The 15,453-nt window shown below is 48.6% G+C and overlaps 1 protein-coding gene across 4 annotated transcripts in view; it reads left to right on the top strand.

The window, feature by feature from the left end:
* exoc2 (exocyst complex component 2) overlaps nt 1-15,453 on the top strand; it is a 54,462-nt gene that overhangs the window by 13,086 nt on the left and 25,923 nt on the right. For 3 of the 4 annotated variants that reach the window (XM_023823554.2, XM_023823551.2, XM_023823555.2), the window contains exons 2-6: nt 3,417-3,576; nt 5,887-6,063; nt 6,422-6,548; nt 8,478-8,591; nt 9,121-9,245. In XM_023823554.2, the coding sequence (XP_023679322.1) occupies nt 3,459-3,576; nt 5,887-6,063; nt 6,422-6,548; nt 8,478-8,591; nt 9,121-9,245 (661 nt within the window). In that variant the 5' untranslated portion in view covers nt 3,417-3,458. Of the gene's footprint in view, nt 1-929; nt 1,039-1,148; nt 1,324-3,416; nt 3,577-5,886; nt 6,064-6,421; nt 6,549-8,477; nt 8,592-9,120; nt 9,246-15,453 lie in introns of all 4 variants that reach the window. The other variant, XM_023823553.2, reaches the window with a different exon arrangement.

Raw genomic sequence — 15,453 nt, 5'->3', positions numbered from 1 at the left:
GGGCCCTGAAGGAACATCCCATTTTTGGGCAGGGAGGGGCTCCCCGAGACGATATGCTGTTTACGTTAGCGTACTTCAAAGTGGGACAGCCTCAGAAACGCTTCAGCTCTTCATTTGCTTTCTTTGTTTGTTTACCCCACCATGTCATTTCAAATTGCCATTTTCTTTTCCTCTCCATGCTTGAGCAGTCATCATCTTCTTCTCTTTTTTTTTTTTTTTGGGTCACCGTACACATCTTAATTTGAAGTCGTCGGCTTTGAGTCGCCCACTGGGATTTTCCCATAGTCCCACAGTGCAGAGCCACGGACAGGATTTTCCTGTGGTCGGCACTGCCCGGCACGCCTGCCCAGGGGAACTGTGGGAAGGCTTCATAGGGGGGCCCCCCCAGGGTTGCATTTGACCGTGCGATATCTCTAATTGCAGTGTGGAAAAGCAGGAACACATTAATGACATGTTACCCAGTCAAACAAATGTCCCCTTTATCTGCGATTATTAATCTTAACGCCAAGAGGCCAGTTACCAGGCCTTCGGTTGTTCTATAGTTGCCGCGGTGACATTTGGAGATGAATGTGAGCGTTTACACTGTCGGCTGCTTAATGATGTGGCTCTTTTACTTTTTGTTAGTGCTGATTGCCCGGGGGTTGATGTTCGGAGAGGAAGCTGGTGTACGGCACCCTACTCTCCTAGCTTTCTCCGTGTGTGTCCTTTGGAGTTCGGCCTGGGAGACCTTATAAACATGCCAGGTTGTAAAGGCCCAAATGACACACGCATGCATGTGTGAGTTGAAAAGATTTGTCTGGCCATGTGGGACTTCTGACCTGTTTCATAAGAGCCTGTACCCAGCCGTCCTGTTTGCCTACCCCCCCCTCCACTCCTTCAGCTGCCACGTTGGCTTTGTGGCTGATGGCTTCCCATGTGACCGTCCACAGCTTCTTTGGTCATCCACGCCATGGTGTCTTGAGCTCAGGATTGGTGTGGAGGAGCCGGAGTAAATACTGGCCCGTCGCTCGTCGCTCTCCGTGTGACCTGCGTCCCAAGGTGCTTTGCAGATCACCTCACTGACGAAAGTCAATTCTCAGAGTATAATTATGCTAACATGCTCAATCATCAATGAACCAACGTACAGCCTGCCCCTTCCCCCTCCTTAGGGACCCAGAGCCCCCTGTGCACCCATTTTCGTGGTGGGCGGGCCCACGGAACAGAGAGCTTCAGAACAGCAAGCTGCAGGGAAGCCCCGGGCTGCATTGTGGGTAGACCTCCTCCGGAGTGGTGTCTTGTGCTGCCCTCTACAGGACTGCAGTAAAAATAAACAGAACAGAAAATGTAAGCACCCCGACCCCCCCCATCCCCATGACCTCGGTCCTTCCTGCAGCCAGGAAGGCGTTCTCTGTAGGTAAACATAATCACATGACGAAATGCATCAGACCTGCTGTTTACTCCTGACACAAAGCCTGTGATTTGGTCCCACTTACTGTATTTGGTAAACAAGGTATCCCTTCAAATATGCACCTATTAGTCCATGAGGAATTAGCGGGATGATGGGGGGGGGGGGGGCGACGTCATCCAAGATAATCTTGCTTCCTGGGACGGTGTCCGGTATACTTTTAACTTTATTAGTGGGCCGTCCTCCTTCATACAGCAACATTGCAAAATATTCACTTTCCTGCAGCCCTTGCAGTGCCCTTCTGAGATTCTGTGTTTCCCCTGAATGTCTCCAGATGGAGATACGGGCTGAGGGTTTATATGAGTTTCAAGCTTCAGTAACTGAACATGCAAAGGCCACCGAAGTGTTATTGTGCTTTAGCGCGGCTGGTAACAAATGCGATACACTATGCCACTAACGCTGACAAATACGGCGAGCAAGGCCACTAATGAATGCGACGCGCTGGCCTGCTAATACCGCTGAATGCAGCGCTCCACCGCTGGCTGCAGCTGCACGCCGCTTCCTTGTGGGGGCCGCCTGCGGCAGCCTCTGGGCACCGTTCCCATGTCCACGCAGGACCCGGAGTAAAGTAAACACACACGGGGCCCTTTCTCATCCTCCCCGTCAGCAGCCTCTCTGCCCCCTCGCGCCGGAGACCACACACCCAGACCACACAGCGCCAGCAGGGGCCTCTCGCACGCAACCGGGGCTGCGAGCTGTCAGTCTGCCCAGCTGGCTCGTGTGTCCGTGTGTGTGTGTGAGAGAGTGGGGGGGCAGGTCCGCTTATCCTGTTGGGAAAGCATTATACCCAACCAAGACGCAGTATACCCACCCCCCGGCACACGAAAAGGCCCAGATGAATGGGCATTGTGAGGCTTGTTTAAACCCTCCCAGTCTCCTCGAACCCGACCCCCCCTCCCCCCACCTCAGGTCATCTGGCATTTGCAGGCAGAGCGTGTGACATCCAGTGCATGTGAGATCACGCAGCCTGCGTTTGATTACGCTGATCTGACAGCCTTACGTTCTGTTGTTGCATTTACTACGTATTTTGCATTCACTGGTGTCCTGTGTGTTGTTTCAGCCATGTCCTGGTTAGTGTCACATTTTCACAACTGTCCATATCGTTCTGGCAGCATTTTTATTCCTTTATTTGATTAAACGTAATGCAGTAGCTTTTTGCACCCCCCCCCCCCCAATCAGCAGTTTGGTATTTTACCAAAAAAATCCAGTTTTAAGCAATTTTCTGTCAAGGTCGCTGGTTTGTGAATTCGCAGCCAAAGCATGGATCAGACAGCCATGGAGCATGGGAATGCCGAAAATGCCCACTCCATACTCAGGGGGGGAAAGCCGGACTTTCAGACAACTGCAATTTTGTCTGCACCGTGCCTGTTTACATTTTTATCGTGAGGGAGATATGTGTTTTCCCGCGAGATGTCGTGGCCACTTAAGGCGGCGTGTAGGCCGGATAACTCCTTTGCGGCGAAGCATCCGGTAAATGGCGCATCCGTGACCCTCCGTAACTCCACGCTCTTCGCCCGGGCATCATGGCCGCCCTGTGTCACTTTACGACCTTTCAGCGCCAACGAAAACAGCCCTCGGGCCACGCCGCTGGCAACCGGAGATCACATAATTACGCGTCGTGTTTTTTTCTGAATGAAAATCTGATGGAGCCCCATTTTTTAAAAGTGCTTAATGCTTCACTTTCACAGCTCTGGGTCTTGCTGGCGTTCTTGGGCTCTGTTTATTTACAGGACAAAACCGCCGGCCTGTCCTCCTTCGACGAGGCATTGGGGGGGGGGGGTGTTGTCCTCGGCTGAGCACAGATGGATTGATCGACCTGATGGATACATTTATTTTTGTACCCTGCTGGTGTTTACATGCCGGTGGCCATCATCACCGCATCCGGAGTCACTCAAAGGCTGGGGCACGGGTACGAGACGTGGCTGTTTCTCAAATCCTAACCCCCCTTTCTTTCTCCTCGAATCTCTGACAGGTCACTGATATTCACACACCCCCCCCCATCCCCAATACCACCATGTCTCGTGGCCGCCAGCCCCCGTTGGTCACTGGCATCTCGCCCAACGAGGGCATCCCGTGGACCAAGGTCACCATCCGTGGCGAGAACCTGGGCACCGGGCCGGCCGACCTCATTGGTAACTAGGTCTCTCACCTATGAATAAGTGGGTTGATTTACATGCTGTGCCCGTGTAGTCGGAACGAAGCCCTGCTAAGCAGCATCCTGAAGGGCTTCAGTCCGCCGGGGCAGCCTCTGGCCCTCGGAAACGCCTGGACCGCGTACTGCCTGAATGTTTATCACACTTTGTTTTTGTCATTATGCACTTGAAATGTGTCTTATGCTTTATTATGCATGTTGTTGTATAAATTTTATTAGTATCCTCTCATACGAAATACAATCTTCATTTTTGCTTCATTTTTACACCTTCATTTTTGCTTTTATTTTGCTTTTGCTTTTATTATTAAAGAGTTCATTTTTTCACTTTTATAACAAATAAAATAGTTTTTTTGCCTATGAATATATTTTTTATTATATTTGAGAGGTGGTTAAAATTTTAAACAAAAGTGTGATTAATAGTATATTATCTATATGTATGTTTTTACGAAATTTTACGTTCTGCGGCCTTTATTTTTAACTGTTGTCTTTTACATTAATTCATGTATCCAAATCAGCTCAGTATTTAGATTTATTTTTTAAATGCGTTTTGCTGTTAATTTGGCAGTGTTGAAAAGGGTTACTTTTCCTTCAAAAATCTACTAAAATCTTAAATGGATTTTTCTATTATTATGATAAAAATAAATATTGTATTATATCATCTGTTAACATATATATTTTGTCTTTTTATAATTAAGCTGAAACAAACATGGTTTTCGAGAAATTGGTTTAGTATGTGTATACTTACATTTTTTTATTTAAAAAAGAATCTGTTGTATTTCAAAAACTTATCGCAATTTAAACATCTGTCAGGTTGTACTTTCCTGTATTTAATATTTATATTTCATATTTGATATATGTTTAAAGATTCTTATAGTTCAGTGCTAATCTATAAATATTTCAGTCCTGGCTGAATGTTTGCTGATAATTTTCAGGGTTCCTGTGTCCTCATGTCTGTGGTATTAGACTCAACATTTATGCATTAGTGGTGCAGTGTGTTTTAGTGTCTGCTAGTGTTTCGCAAAACGCATTTTATTTATGTATTTTATTTATCCCGGATTTAGTGCTAGATACAGCAGATGTGGTGTCACACCAACACTCATCAGAGCTTCACTCTTTTTGATATTTCTGATCGGATCAGAGAGGGACCGTCAGGCCATCCGGGGGGGATTCTTGAAGTTTGCATCCATGTCTTTGTACAGTGTCATGCCTCCTATGATGGCCTGGGGTCTTCCCCCCCCCCGGCTGGTGTGGCACTAGCCGCATTCGCGGTCATGTGGGGCTTTAATGTCAACCGCTCTCCTGCACCATGCTGGCTGTGAAGGACCATCAGATTCGTAAACGTGTCTAAATCTTGGTTAATGTTACTGTGAGGCATTCACCTGAATTACAGGACCCCCCCCCCCTCAAAAAAACCCCAAAAAGCAGAGTGATTTCCAGCAGGTACCGTGCTCACCACCTCACAGAGGAATGTGGCCAAAGTATATTAGGGTGCGCTGCCACAGGAAGTGGGGTTTGTGGACCGTGTCAGACTCGGTTTCGCCTTCATCCGGAACCTTCCAAAAAGAAACAGTTTGTGAGAGGCTGACTTTGGCGGCGGTTCAGGTCCACGGAGAACAGCTTTGACGCTCGTGTTTAAGGCAGTGATCGAGCTCCACTGGGGTTTGTTTTGCTGGTCCGCTTGTGTGATTTTCGGCCGAGGTCATTTGTGTGCAGAATGGCGGCCCGTTCTGTTTGGGCGATGTGAATGGATGCTGTTTTCCATCCTCCGGCCAGACAGGCGATCCTTCCCCGCACACCGCTGCCTTTACTCCGCAGTGCGAACATGCCACAGTAAGAAGAGAGGTGATGAATGAGGGATTTCCTACCTCCATTTTAGAGCCCTTCCCAGGAATCTCTGTAAACAATTACAATTACATTTTATTTACTTAGCAGATGTTTTTATCCAAAACAGCATTCAATTGAAAGCAAGGTCAGACCCTGGAGCAATTGACGGTTGAAGGCCTTGCTCAAGGGCCCAATGGTGACGTCACTCTGTCAACCTTGGGATCTGAACCAACGACCTTCCATTCACAGGCACAGCCAAACATGGCCCCTCAGTCGGGCTCCTGCTTGAGCACAGGGTCTTGGACCATCATGACCTTTGACCCCTTCTTGGGATTAGTTCTGTCATTAATCCCTTAGAGCTGTTGACCATGAGTCTTTGGCACTTTTCTTTCGTACGTCTTACTGCCTGTACATGTTTGCTTGCTGCTGCTGATAGTCCGCTGCCCTGTCCAATCCCGTCCCCCAGGCCTGTCAATCTGTGGACACAACTGCCTCCTGACAGCTCAATGGATGTCGGCCAGCAAGATCGTGTGCCGCGTGGGACCCGCCAAGGACGACAAAGGCGAGATCATTGTCACCACCAAGTCTGGCGGTCCTGGCACCTCCACCGTTTCCTTCAAGCTCCTCAAGACAGAAAAGATCGGTAAAGCATGGGGGGGGGGGCTAATTAAGCTGTACAGTAGATAAGGGGCCCCCTTGGCAAACGCTGGGGTGTTTTTGTTTCCCCGTGATAGTTGTTAGGGGTATGTGTCATGTGACCTTGAAAAGAACTCTACATTCTGCTTTGCAATTTTGGGGGCCCTCAGTCAGCTCTCAGATGCACACCCTGAGACTCCTCTGAGTCTCATGAGCGGCGGGTTAATTATCTGAGTTTATTCTCTTGAGCTCGGTACGTGTCTCTGGACATGGACCCATGGCCACGGAACATTCCGTGGCAGTCTGAGCCCCATATAATGGTGTGTGTGTGTGCGCTTGTGTGCGATGCGCACACACCTCCGCAGGCATCCTGGACCAATCGGCCGTGTGGGTAGACGAGATGAACTATTATGACATGCGGACAGACAAGAACAAGAGCATCTCGCCACTGTCGCTGCGGCCTGCCAACCCGCTCGGCATCGACACTGACAAGTGGGTATCATCCACCCCCCACCCCCGCCCCCTCCAGACAGCTGCCTTTTTGAGGGCGGGACTGCAGTCCGAGCAGAGCTTCCCCCCCCTCCCCGATTCAGCTCCCCTCCGCACACCACATGCTCGCTGTGAGTCCCGCTTTCCGCCGCGGCTCCATGACTCACGGGAAAGGCACCGTGGGTCGGGCCGTAAGACGATCTCCTCGGCCCGACTGGAGCCCCCCCCCAGAGCCGCCGTGATATGGCCGTGGCAGTCCATGTGTTTATGAACGCGGAGTAGATTTCTTTGTCCCCACTTTCTGGGAAGTGACACAGACCCAGCATTTGCTTCTCGTGTTGTGGTACAGACTGGCTGTTTATAGTGGGTTCTCTTTAAACTCATTTACATGTGTTTGGTGACTTGTTTGTTTTCAGCTGATGTCCCGTCCGCTCGCTCCACGTAGCAGCTGGGAGTTGTAACATATACGAAATCCGTCCTGGGCGATCTGTGACTCATCCGGTCTGCTCCATCTGGGAGGCCAATCGGATCTCATTTGTTTAAGCGCGTTGGAGCTACGGTTCCTTGACAGATTGCCCCGCTGTGCCGTTGTGGTTTTCTGAAACCTTCCTCGTTATCGCGGCGTTTGGCAGGAGAGATTAGATCTCATCATACACCGAGCTGACCCTCGTCCGGAAAAACCTTGATGATTAGAAACGAAAAAGCCTGACGTGATTCCTCTCAGCCTCAGAAGAGCGTTTTTGAAACGCGCCGTCTTCCTCTGAAGCCGTTCCAGCGTGTAAACGAGCTGACTGGTGTGGAGGATGACCCCAAATTGCCCCCATCATCGCCTCCACCTCGTCCCTGAATTCCCCCGTGTCAGCCCAGCCTGACGGGGGCGTATGCGTTTGATCGCAGCTGGGTGGCGTTGGCTCTTCGAGGTGCGGGTATCCGTGGAGATGCCTTTGCTGGAGTGCTTCTTGTATATTTGCTGTTAATGGAAAAAAAGAGATTCCAGAGTGTTCTTCACAGAAGTTTTGTTATTTTCAGGGGAAATGGAAGCAGTTATGCAGAGACTTCTTCGTTAAGAAGCTGTGTTGCCCACTCCCAGGGTCAGCAGAGTGATTTCATTGTTGTACCCCTGAACAAGGCCCTTAACCCCCAATTGCTCCAGGGACTACCTGACTCTACTTTCATATAAATGTCTATCCCTTTGGATAAAAGTGAAAGCGGACTTTGTTGGGGCAGCTGATTTCGCATTACATACTGAGGAAGCCGCAGGGAGTTGGGGGTGGGGTGGATCACGCTAGTGGTAGCGTGAGTGCTAGCATTAGCGTGAGCATTAGCGGCGATACGATCAGCCGCACACTCCGCCGGCCCTTTCCCACGCCCGGCACTGACGTGTCGCGAGCCCTAATTGAGTCTTGTGACGTCCCACTTGAGGAGGGTCGCTCCCCAAGATCTCGTTGCCCATGGGTCATTAGTGCGGATCAAACTGAGCATGAAGGAGGGCCCGTCGCGGTCTCTAATGACCGCTGTGTGCGCTCCGTCGCCGCCCAGGCTCCAGGGAGAGGCCAGGATCTTCCCACGCTGAGGTGGCCTCAGTGGGCCTGGCTGGTCCCACTCCACCCCCTGCTGGAGGACAGGGTGCATCACATCTCTGTCAGGTGTCAAATTCCCACTGATGGAGACGTATATGAGCAGGTATCAGGCGACTTCAGCATATGAGAAACAATACAGTCATGATTTAATTTGGATATTTATGGGTCCTTATAGGGTCTTTTCCCCAGTTTCTGGGAGAACATGCGGGCGTGCGTGCGTGCAAACGTTTTGCTGAAAGTCTCCAACATCCTTAATTGACAACAGCTCTGACTGGGTCTAGAATGTTCCATGTGTCAAACTTAACCTGTGTTGCCCTGTGTTCCTGACTCACTTTTGCCCTCTTGCTCCTAGAGTGAAGGTGGCTCAGATGGACCTGGAGAGCATGTTCCCCAGCATGAGTGGAGACTTCACCAGCGAGAACTTCTCAGCCACCTGGTACCTGATCGAGAACCATTCTACCACCAGGTGACACCGCTGCTCCTACCATAATATCTATCCCACCCTCTCACTTTCAGCTTTTGCACCGCGTGGGGGGGCTTTCACTGCATGTGTGTGTGATTGTGTGTGTGTTTGCATCATAGTCCTGCCACCTCTGAAGGGATGACTAAATGTCAATGCAAAGATGGCAGCTCGTGGGCGTGGGTGGTCTCCAAACATCCTGTCTGTTATCGCTTTTCATCTGTGCTGATCGAGCACTGATTGGAAACGTTAATGCAACCGAAGTGAGAGTCTTAAAATATAAATGTATGTCTGTCTGTCTGTAATTGCCTTCTGTATGGACTAATGAACTAATTCCGCTAAAACACTCTCTGGTTCTTCTGCCTGTTAATTTTTATGTTGGTCTGTCTGTTTCTATGCTTGTCTATTCATTTGTCTGTTTCTATGTTTGTCTGTTCATTTGTTTGTATGTCTGTTTGCCTGTTTTTATCTGTTCTCTTGTCTCTTTTATTTCTGTCTATCCATTCATTCTTTTACATGGTGTGTTGCTCCTCAGCTTCGAGCAGCTGCGTGTGGCAGCGAACAACCTCCGCAAGCAGGCCAACAAGAAAAACGAGGGCAGCCTGGCCTACGTCAAGGGGGGGCTCAGCACCTTCTTTGAGGCTCAGGACGCCTTGTCAGGTGACTTGCCAAGCATGGCTTCCACGTATTTGCAGCGAATAAGATTATCGATGGATGGATGGAACGCATGTTAGTCTGCCTGCGTGTTTCGTGGCCTTCAGACGCATTTGCCTGGCGCGTGGGCGTGGCCTTTAAAAGGGATGTGCCTATTTAACGCTGTTTTTAAATTGGTCGCCTGGGTAACAACCAAATCAGAATCCAGCATGTAGCTCACATTTCAGCTTTGAAAGAATAACCACATACACATAAACTGAATTATAACATACATAAATAATTCTTATAACTTAGTTCTTAAACTTTCCAGGAAACACTTTTCACAGTTTGTAGGTTGGCTTAAATGTGAACATGTCAGATTATAGCAGTGGAGTATGAAATTAGCAGTTTTCTACAGGAAGTTGCTTTGGTATACGAAAGTGTAACCACGTGTGTGTGCGGGAGCACATGTTTGTATGTCCTGTTGCCATGGCTACTCACTTTTAGGAATATTCCAGATCCCTCTCTTTCTCGTGGTGATTGGATGGAGTGAGATCGAGGCTCACTGTCATGAGCTGTAGCGTGGCCTCTTACAGTGATTCATTGTTAATCTGTGCAGTGTGAGCCCGAGGCTATCAATCTCACGCTGCCTGGAGGTAGCCCTGAGGTCTGTCCCTCGGCCAGGTAGTCCAAGTCAAATCTCTATTGAGTCATTGTGTCTTTATCCATCTACACAATTGTCAATAAACTTATTTCCCCCAAACTATTTATATTCAAATAAACACATTTGATTATGAAATGATTGTTGCTTTCTGAATGTTATGTTTGCACTCGGATAGCAGCAGAAACCATATTTTCATTGTTGACTGAAAGAAAAAAAAATAAACAGAGACAGCCGAGCATAGTGTGGGCCAGATAATACGAAGGATGACATTTTTAATACGACTATTGTGGACAATGCAATCTGCTCTCAGGTGGGATGCCGCTGTTCCCCGGGGCTCCCCCAGACAGCTCTGAATGGGCGACCTTGTGAACGTTCCAGTGGGCAAGTGATGCTAGAATCTGAGGATGAGGAGGCTTGTAACTAGTTTGTCAGTAGCTTGTTTGTCCGGGTACTGTGATAGGCAGGTGCGAACATGGCTGAACAGATGGTTATTTCAGCCAAACGGCATTTTCGTACACCAAGACTGCCCCCCCCCCTCCCCCCCAATCGTTTCCATTGCTTGTCTTGATGCCAGTGCATATTTTCCTGTGGCAGGTTTGGGCTTCCTGAGCGGTCTGGTTGGCGACGGTGCCTTCTTAAACTTTGGGAAACTGGGCCGGTTGCATTGGGCCAAAGCAAACAGCTATAGTGGGCCGGGCTCCCCGGGTGACTTAAAAAGCCGTTAAAATTAACGGGTCGAAAAATCCTGGAACCCCATGTGGTAAATAACAGGTTCGAAAGTGGTATAGAGCCGGGCTGATTTATCTGGTCACCTGCCAAGAGCCCCAGTCCGATATTCAGGATGTGATTTGTCTGATTAGTTTCAGTGCTGTGGATGTACCCTGCGGTGCTTCAGGTAACTGACACATTGGGGGAACCAGATGATCCAACCAGCTGTTTCAGTCAGGAAATCCTCCATTGTTGTACAGCCTGATCTGTCCTAAAACGTATCTTTACGCAGCACATACTGAATTTTGTTTCAAAGCTGACTATTCAACCATTATTGTAGTACACACTGTATGTAAGAATGTATTCACTTGGACACACTGCGTTTGCCATCTTACCTGGATGTGTACTGTTGATGTACCTTGACCCTGTAAAAGTTATAAAAAGTTAAAAACTCAATTAACAAAAAAAAATGTGTTCATGTCAACTTGTGTAACTGGGCATTTTTTTCTACTGACATTTTCAGAGAGACAGCATCTTTTCTATCCTGTTGATTAAAGTTTCTGAGCAAGCGACCGTCTTCATCTCTAGTTACTACTCCAGTGAACTTGTGGAGTAGCATAGTGTCCATTTAACCAGAGAAGCCCAATCAAAGCCCTGTAACACATAAGAGGAGCCCCAAGATCATAGACCCAGTCGCTCATGGAAGTCGCTCGCTTGCCGTTCCTCCTTATAGCACCTGTGGCGCACGGCTTGGGAATGAGGGCCTTGTCGCTTCCAGAACCTTCCGCTGCAGTTTTCCCGGCTGGCAGCCAGTCAAACTCCAGCCTCCAACAGAAATAAGAGGCAGGGTTACACATAATGAGGCTTAATTTGACTCTGCCCCCCTCTCCCCCCTCATGCCCCAACAACTGCTCTCTTTGTTTCCCCAGCACGGCTACAGCTTAATTTGAGCGACTTTTCATCGCCCTCAGGAATTAGCCAGGAGATGCTGCCATTTCCCCAAGTCTGAGCGGGAGAACGGGGGCCTTGGCTGGCGAAGCGGCCTATTAGAGAGCCCTTAAATGTTGTGTGTCTAAAAATAAACATTTTTTTAAAGCGGCAGACGGTAGGATCTGACTGAAACGTGTCACGCAGATTATGTGGCTTTGATTAATGGCGTCACCCCAGTCCCAGACTTGAGACCTCAGCTGATAAATGTCCTGTGTTTATTTTTATCAGCTGGCTGTCATGATTGGTAGGGTGTGCTTAATAGTTTCTTACCCAGCTAACTTGTTTAATATGTATAGTGGAATGGAAGCAAGAGAAATCCTGAAACTGTAGGGTTAGCATTGGATGTGGCTGCAGAAGCTTGTTGCATGTAGATTTTCCTTCTGGAGAATCAAGTGACCTACTCATCCCTGGGGTGGGGGGGGGGGTGCTGGGTTTCTGAAGCCGCTTCCCTGTTTGTTTTTGTCCTGGGAGCTGGACGTGGAGAAAGGGTCATATGGGGTCAATGAGTCACCAACAGGTTGGGTGGGTAGGGAATCACGAGTGGTTGTGGGGTCCGAATTCCTCCTGGAACGGGGTTATCGGAAGGGGGTCACCCATCCCTCTTTTGGGGGGGGATTAAACAGGAAACAGGCTAACTCGGCCGGCTTACAACGTCTTCATGAATGCAGAGGAACCATTGTTTACCTTTTCCTGACCCAGGCAAGATTAGGGCTGGGGGTGCATTTTTGGCCATCCAAGATGGACACTTGGAACGTGTAGCCCCCACGAGGGGAAGGATGGAGGAGGGGGAGGGATGCTGACAGATAGGCGGGCACGCTGACTGACAGAAGACGGTCCATGTGATGCCACACATGCCACGGATTGTTGTGAAAGGGAAGGAAACTGCAGGCTTTCCAACAAAATCCCAAATTCTCAGGAAAACTTTCAATGCCCCCCCCCCCCGGCACACCCACACATACACACATAGATAACAGGTTAGTGTTTTCATTAAGGCTAAGGCCTAACATTCCCACACATGTTACCGAGGGAACTTCCAGAGGTCACAGGACCTTAAGTTCTGAGTCACAGAGAGATGGGGAAGGTTTCCATGGTGATGGGGGCCAGGCCACTCCCCTCCCCCTTTGGTGACTCCTTCTAGCTCCTTCCCTCCAGACAAATTAAAGGGAGTCAGTGGAAGGATGTTGCATATGGATGAACAGCAGCAGGACAGTCAGGCAGGCCTCCATGCTGGAGTCGGCCTGACCGCACGCCCTTAACGCGCTCCGAGCTGCTGTGCAGTCGGCCTGACCGCACGCCCTTAACGCGCTCCGAGCTGCTGTGCAGTCGGCCTGACCGCACGCCCTTAACGCACTCCGAGCTGCTGTGCAGTCGGCCTGACCGCACGCCCTTAACGCGCTCCGAGCTGCTGTGCAGTCGGCCTGACCGCACGCCCTTAACACGCTCCGAGCTGCTGTGCAGTCGCCCTTAACGCACGCCCTTAACGCGCTCCGAGCCGCTGTGCAGTCGGCCTGACCGCACGCCCTTAACGCGCTCCGAGCCGCTGTGCAGTCGCCCTGACCGCACGCCCTTAACGCGCTCCGAGCTGCTGTGCATGCGCTGCCCGCAATCTGGTGGTATCTGCTGCCTGTACAAACCCAGTTTGTTGCCTCACCCGACGGCCAGAGATGGAAGCAGTATATCATCATACTGGAGACAGGTGCCAGCCTAATGCTCCACGCCCCCTCCCAGACATACCCAGATCTGCTCAGATCTTCCGGCTTGATTTAGTGGTAGTTAAGCTTCTGTACATCTTTCTTGTCTTTAATTTGTTATTTCTGAGATTTCTGCTATTTCTGTATCAACACAGACAATAAAATGGGAGCTTCACAGAACTGGAAAGTTCTTCAAATGCACACACACACACACACACACACACACATATACATATATATCTATATAAACAGTTTCAGTCTCTCAGTACCAGTCCTTAGAGGCTTTTCATTCTGCCTGTTAGTCTGGTATGTACACCTAACTGTGTATCTCGTCTGACATCCTGTGAGCGTTGATACATTTGGGCCCGTGTGTGTCTGTGTTTAAGTATATTTCATAAATATTTCTTATTGTGCCTCCCCAGCTCTCCGAGGTAGGGGATCCCGCTTTGCATTTATTTTGACGAGCCCCCTTTCGCTGAAAACCCATTGATTTGGGGAGAGAGCGCCTGACAGGACGTGTCATCCGGTTTTCCCGTTCCCTCATGCTGAGATGTTTTTTTTCTTGTCTTTTTCTTTACGGAGGGCCCTATATTTCGAGTTGATCTGCCCCCCCCGCCCCCCCACTCTGTCAATAAACTCCGTGAGAGTCGCAGGGCGCTGGCAGCGTTGTCCGTGCACTGATTTATTTGTTCATCTGGGCGGTTCGCTCGCCTGCCATGTTAGGCTCTTTGTTTGGCAGCTAAAAAGCGCCGTTGGGCTTCTCCTCGGTTCGGAACGTCGGCCTGTAATGGACCGCAGCATTACACAAAGGCACGCACACATTTAGCCTGTAAAAGGTGAATTTGTGGAAGGATATAACAATAATTATCTGCACAAAGACGTTTCGTTATTCGGTGCTTGAATGCACTTCCGTTTTTCGGGAATGTAGTATTTGAATAGTTTATTGATATTATCAGCGCTTAGCGGTAGTGATAGAAAGTCCCTGAGTAGTGCAAGTAAAATCCCGAGCAATTTACATTAGTGTCACTGACCGTATCCACGGCCCTGGCATTAAGTAATATAAATATTTTCGTGAGGTAGGCTTTGATTGGCGTTTTCCCACGAAATAAAGCATGTGTCTGTTTTGCGCGTCTTACCCCGAGGGCAAAACCCCCGGTTTCATGGTAAGCGATCTAAGGCACAGCGCGGCCAGCGGGGTCCTGCTAGTATCCCGGACTCCCAGGGCCTCCGTTTAGGGTGTCCTGCATGGGCAGTGGGGGCCAGGGGGGCTGCAGACAGCCGGACAGCGGGGTTATCTCCCGTCAGGAATCAGGGAGGGCTGTTTATTGTTTTACCTTCGGTTCCTGAAATTGAAAATGTCCTGGCATTGACGTCAGTCAAATCGAGCTGCAAAGGGACTTTTTTTTTATTTTTGAAGTTTCGGTGTCTTAAAATAACTCTGCTCCGGCGCCCCCGCCCCCGTTTGCTTTCGCTAAAAAAACGAAATAATTTCATTTATTATTGTATGATGAAAAAGTGGAAATAAAATGCGATTTTTAAAAAATAGCCCTGTTGAGGTGTAAATTTCCCTGACATTTTTTATTTATTTTGCAATATGTTTTCATGTAAACTATTTGTGGACCAATTAGCAAATCCAAAGTAGGTTATTCAGCTCGTACGATTTTAAACACAATAATAATATCGATAGGCCTATATTTCTTTAAAATAAATTAAGACTGATCAGAAAAAATATGGCGTGCAGTGACTAATGCTTTTCAAATGTGTTGTACGTTTGAGTGCGAAATTTAGGGACATTTTTTGATGACGGAAAATTGAAAGTAGGTTAGAATAACAGACAAGTCCCTATGCTTCCATTACACCGTAAGCATCGGGAAAATATGACTTTCATTATAAATAGTAAATAAAAACATTTATTTTAATTTAGTAACAAAAGTAGGCTACATAATTTAAGAACAGTATCCTAATTTCAGAACAATGAATTAAAGTCGTTGATTAGGCCTAGGCCTAAATGCATGTATATATTCTGTTTCTGTCAAACCGGGAAATTATTTTAAATTACATATTTAATCCAAAATTATAATTAAATGCCAAAACAAACGAAACCGCCGCGTTTGTTATGTTGTGCGTGTTTTATTCTCTCCAGAGTAGAACTTGACATTAATGGTTTATTTATTTTAATTAT

Source organism: Paramormyrops kingsleyae, chromosome 1 (assembly GCF_048594095.1).
Source record: "Paramormyrops kingsleyae isolate MSU_618 chromosome 1, PKINGS_0.4, whole genome shotgun sequence".
Classification (NCBI taxonomy): Eukaryota; Metazoa; Chordata; class Actinopteri; order Osteoglossiformes; family Mormyridae; genus Paramormyrops; species Paramormyrops kingsleyae.
The sequence above is the reverse complement of the archived record's forward strand: the minus strand, read 5'-3'. Positions and strand labels throughout refer to the sequence as shown.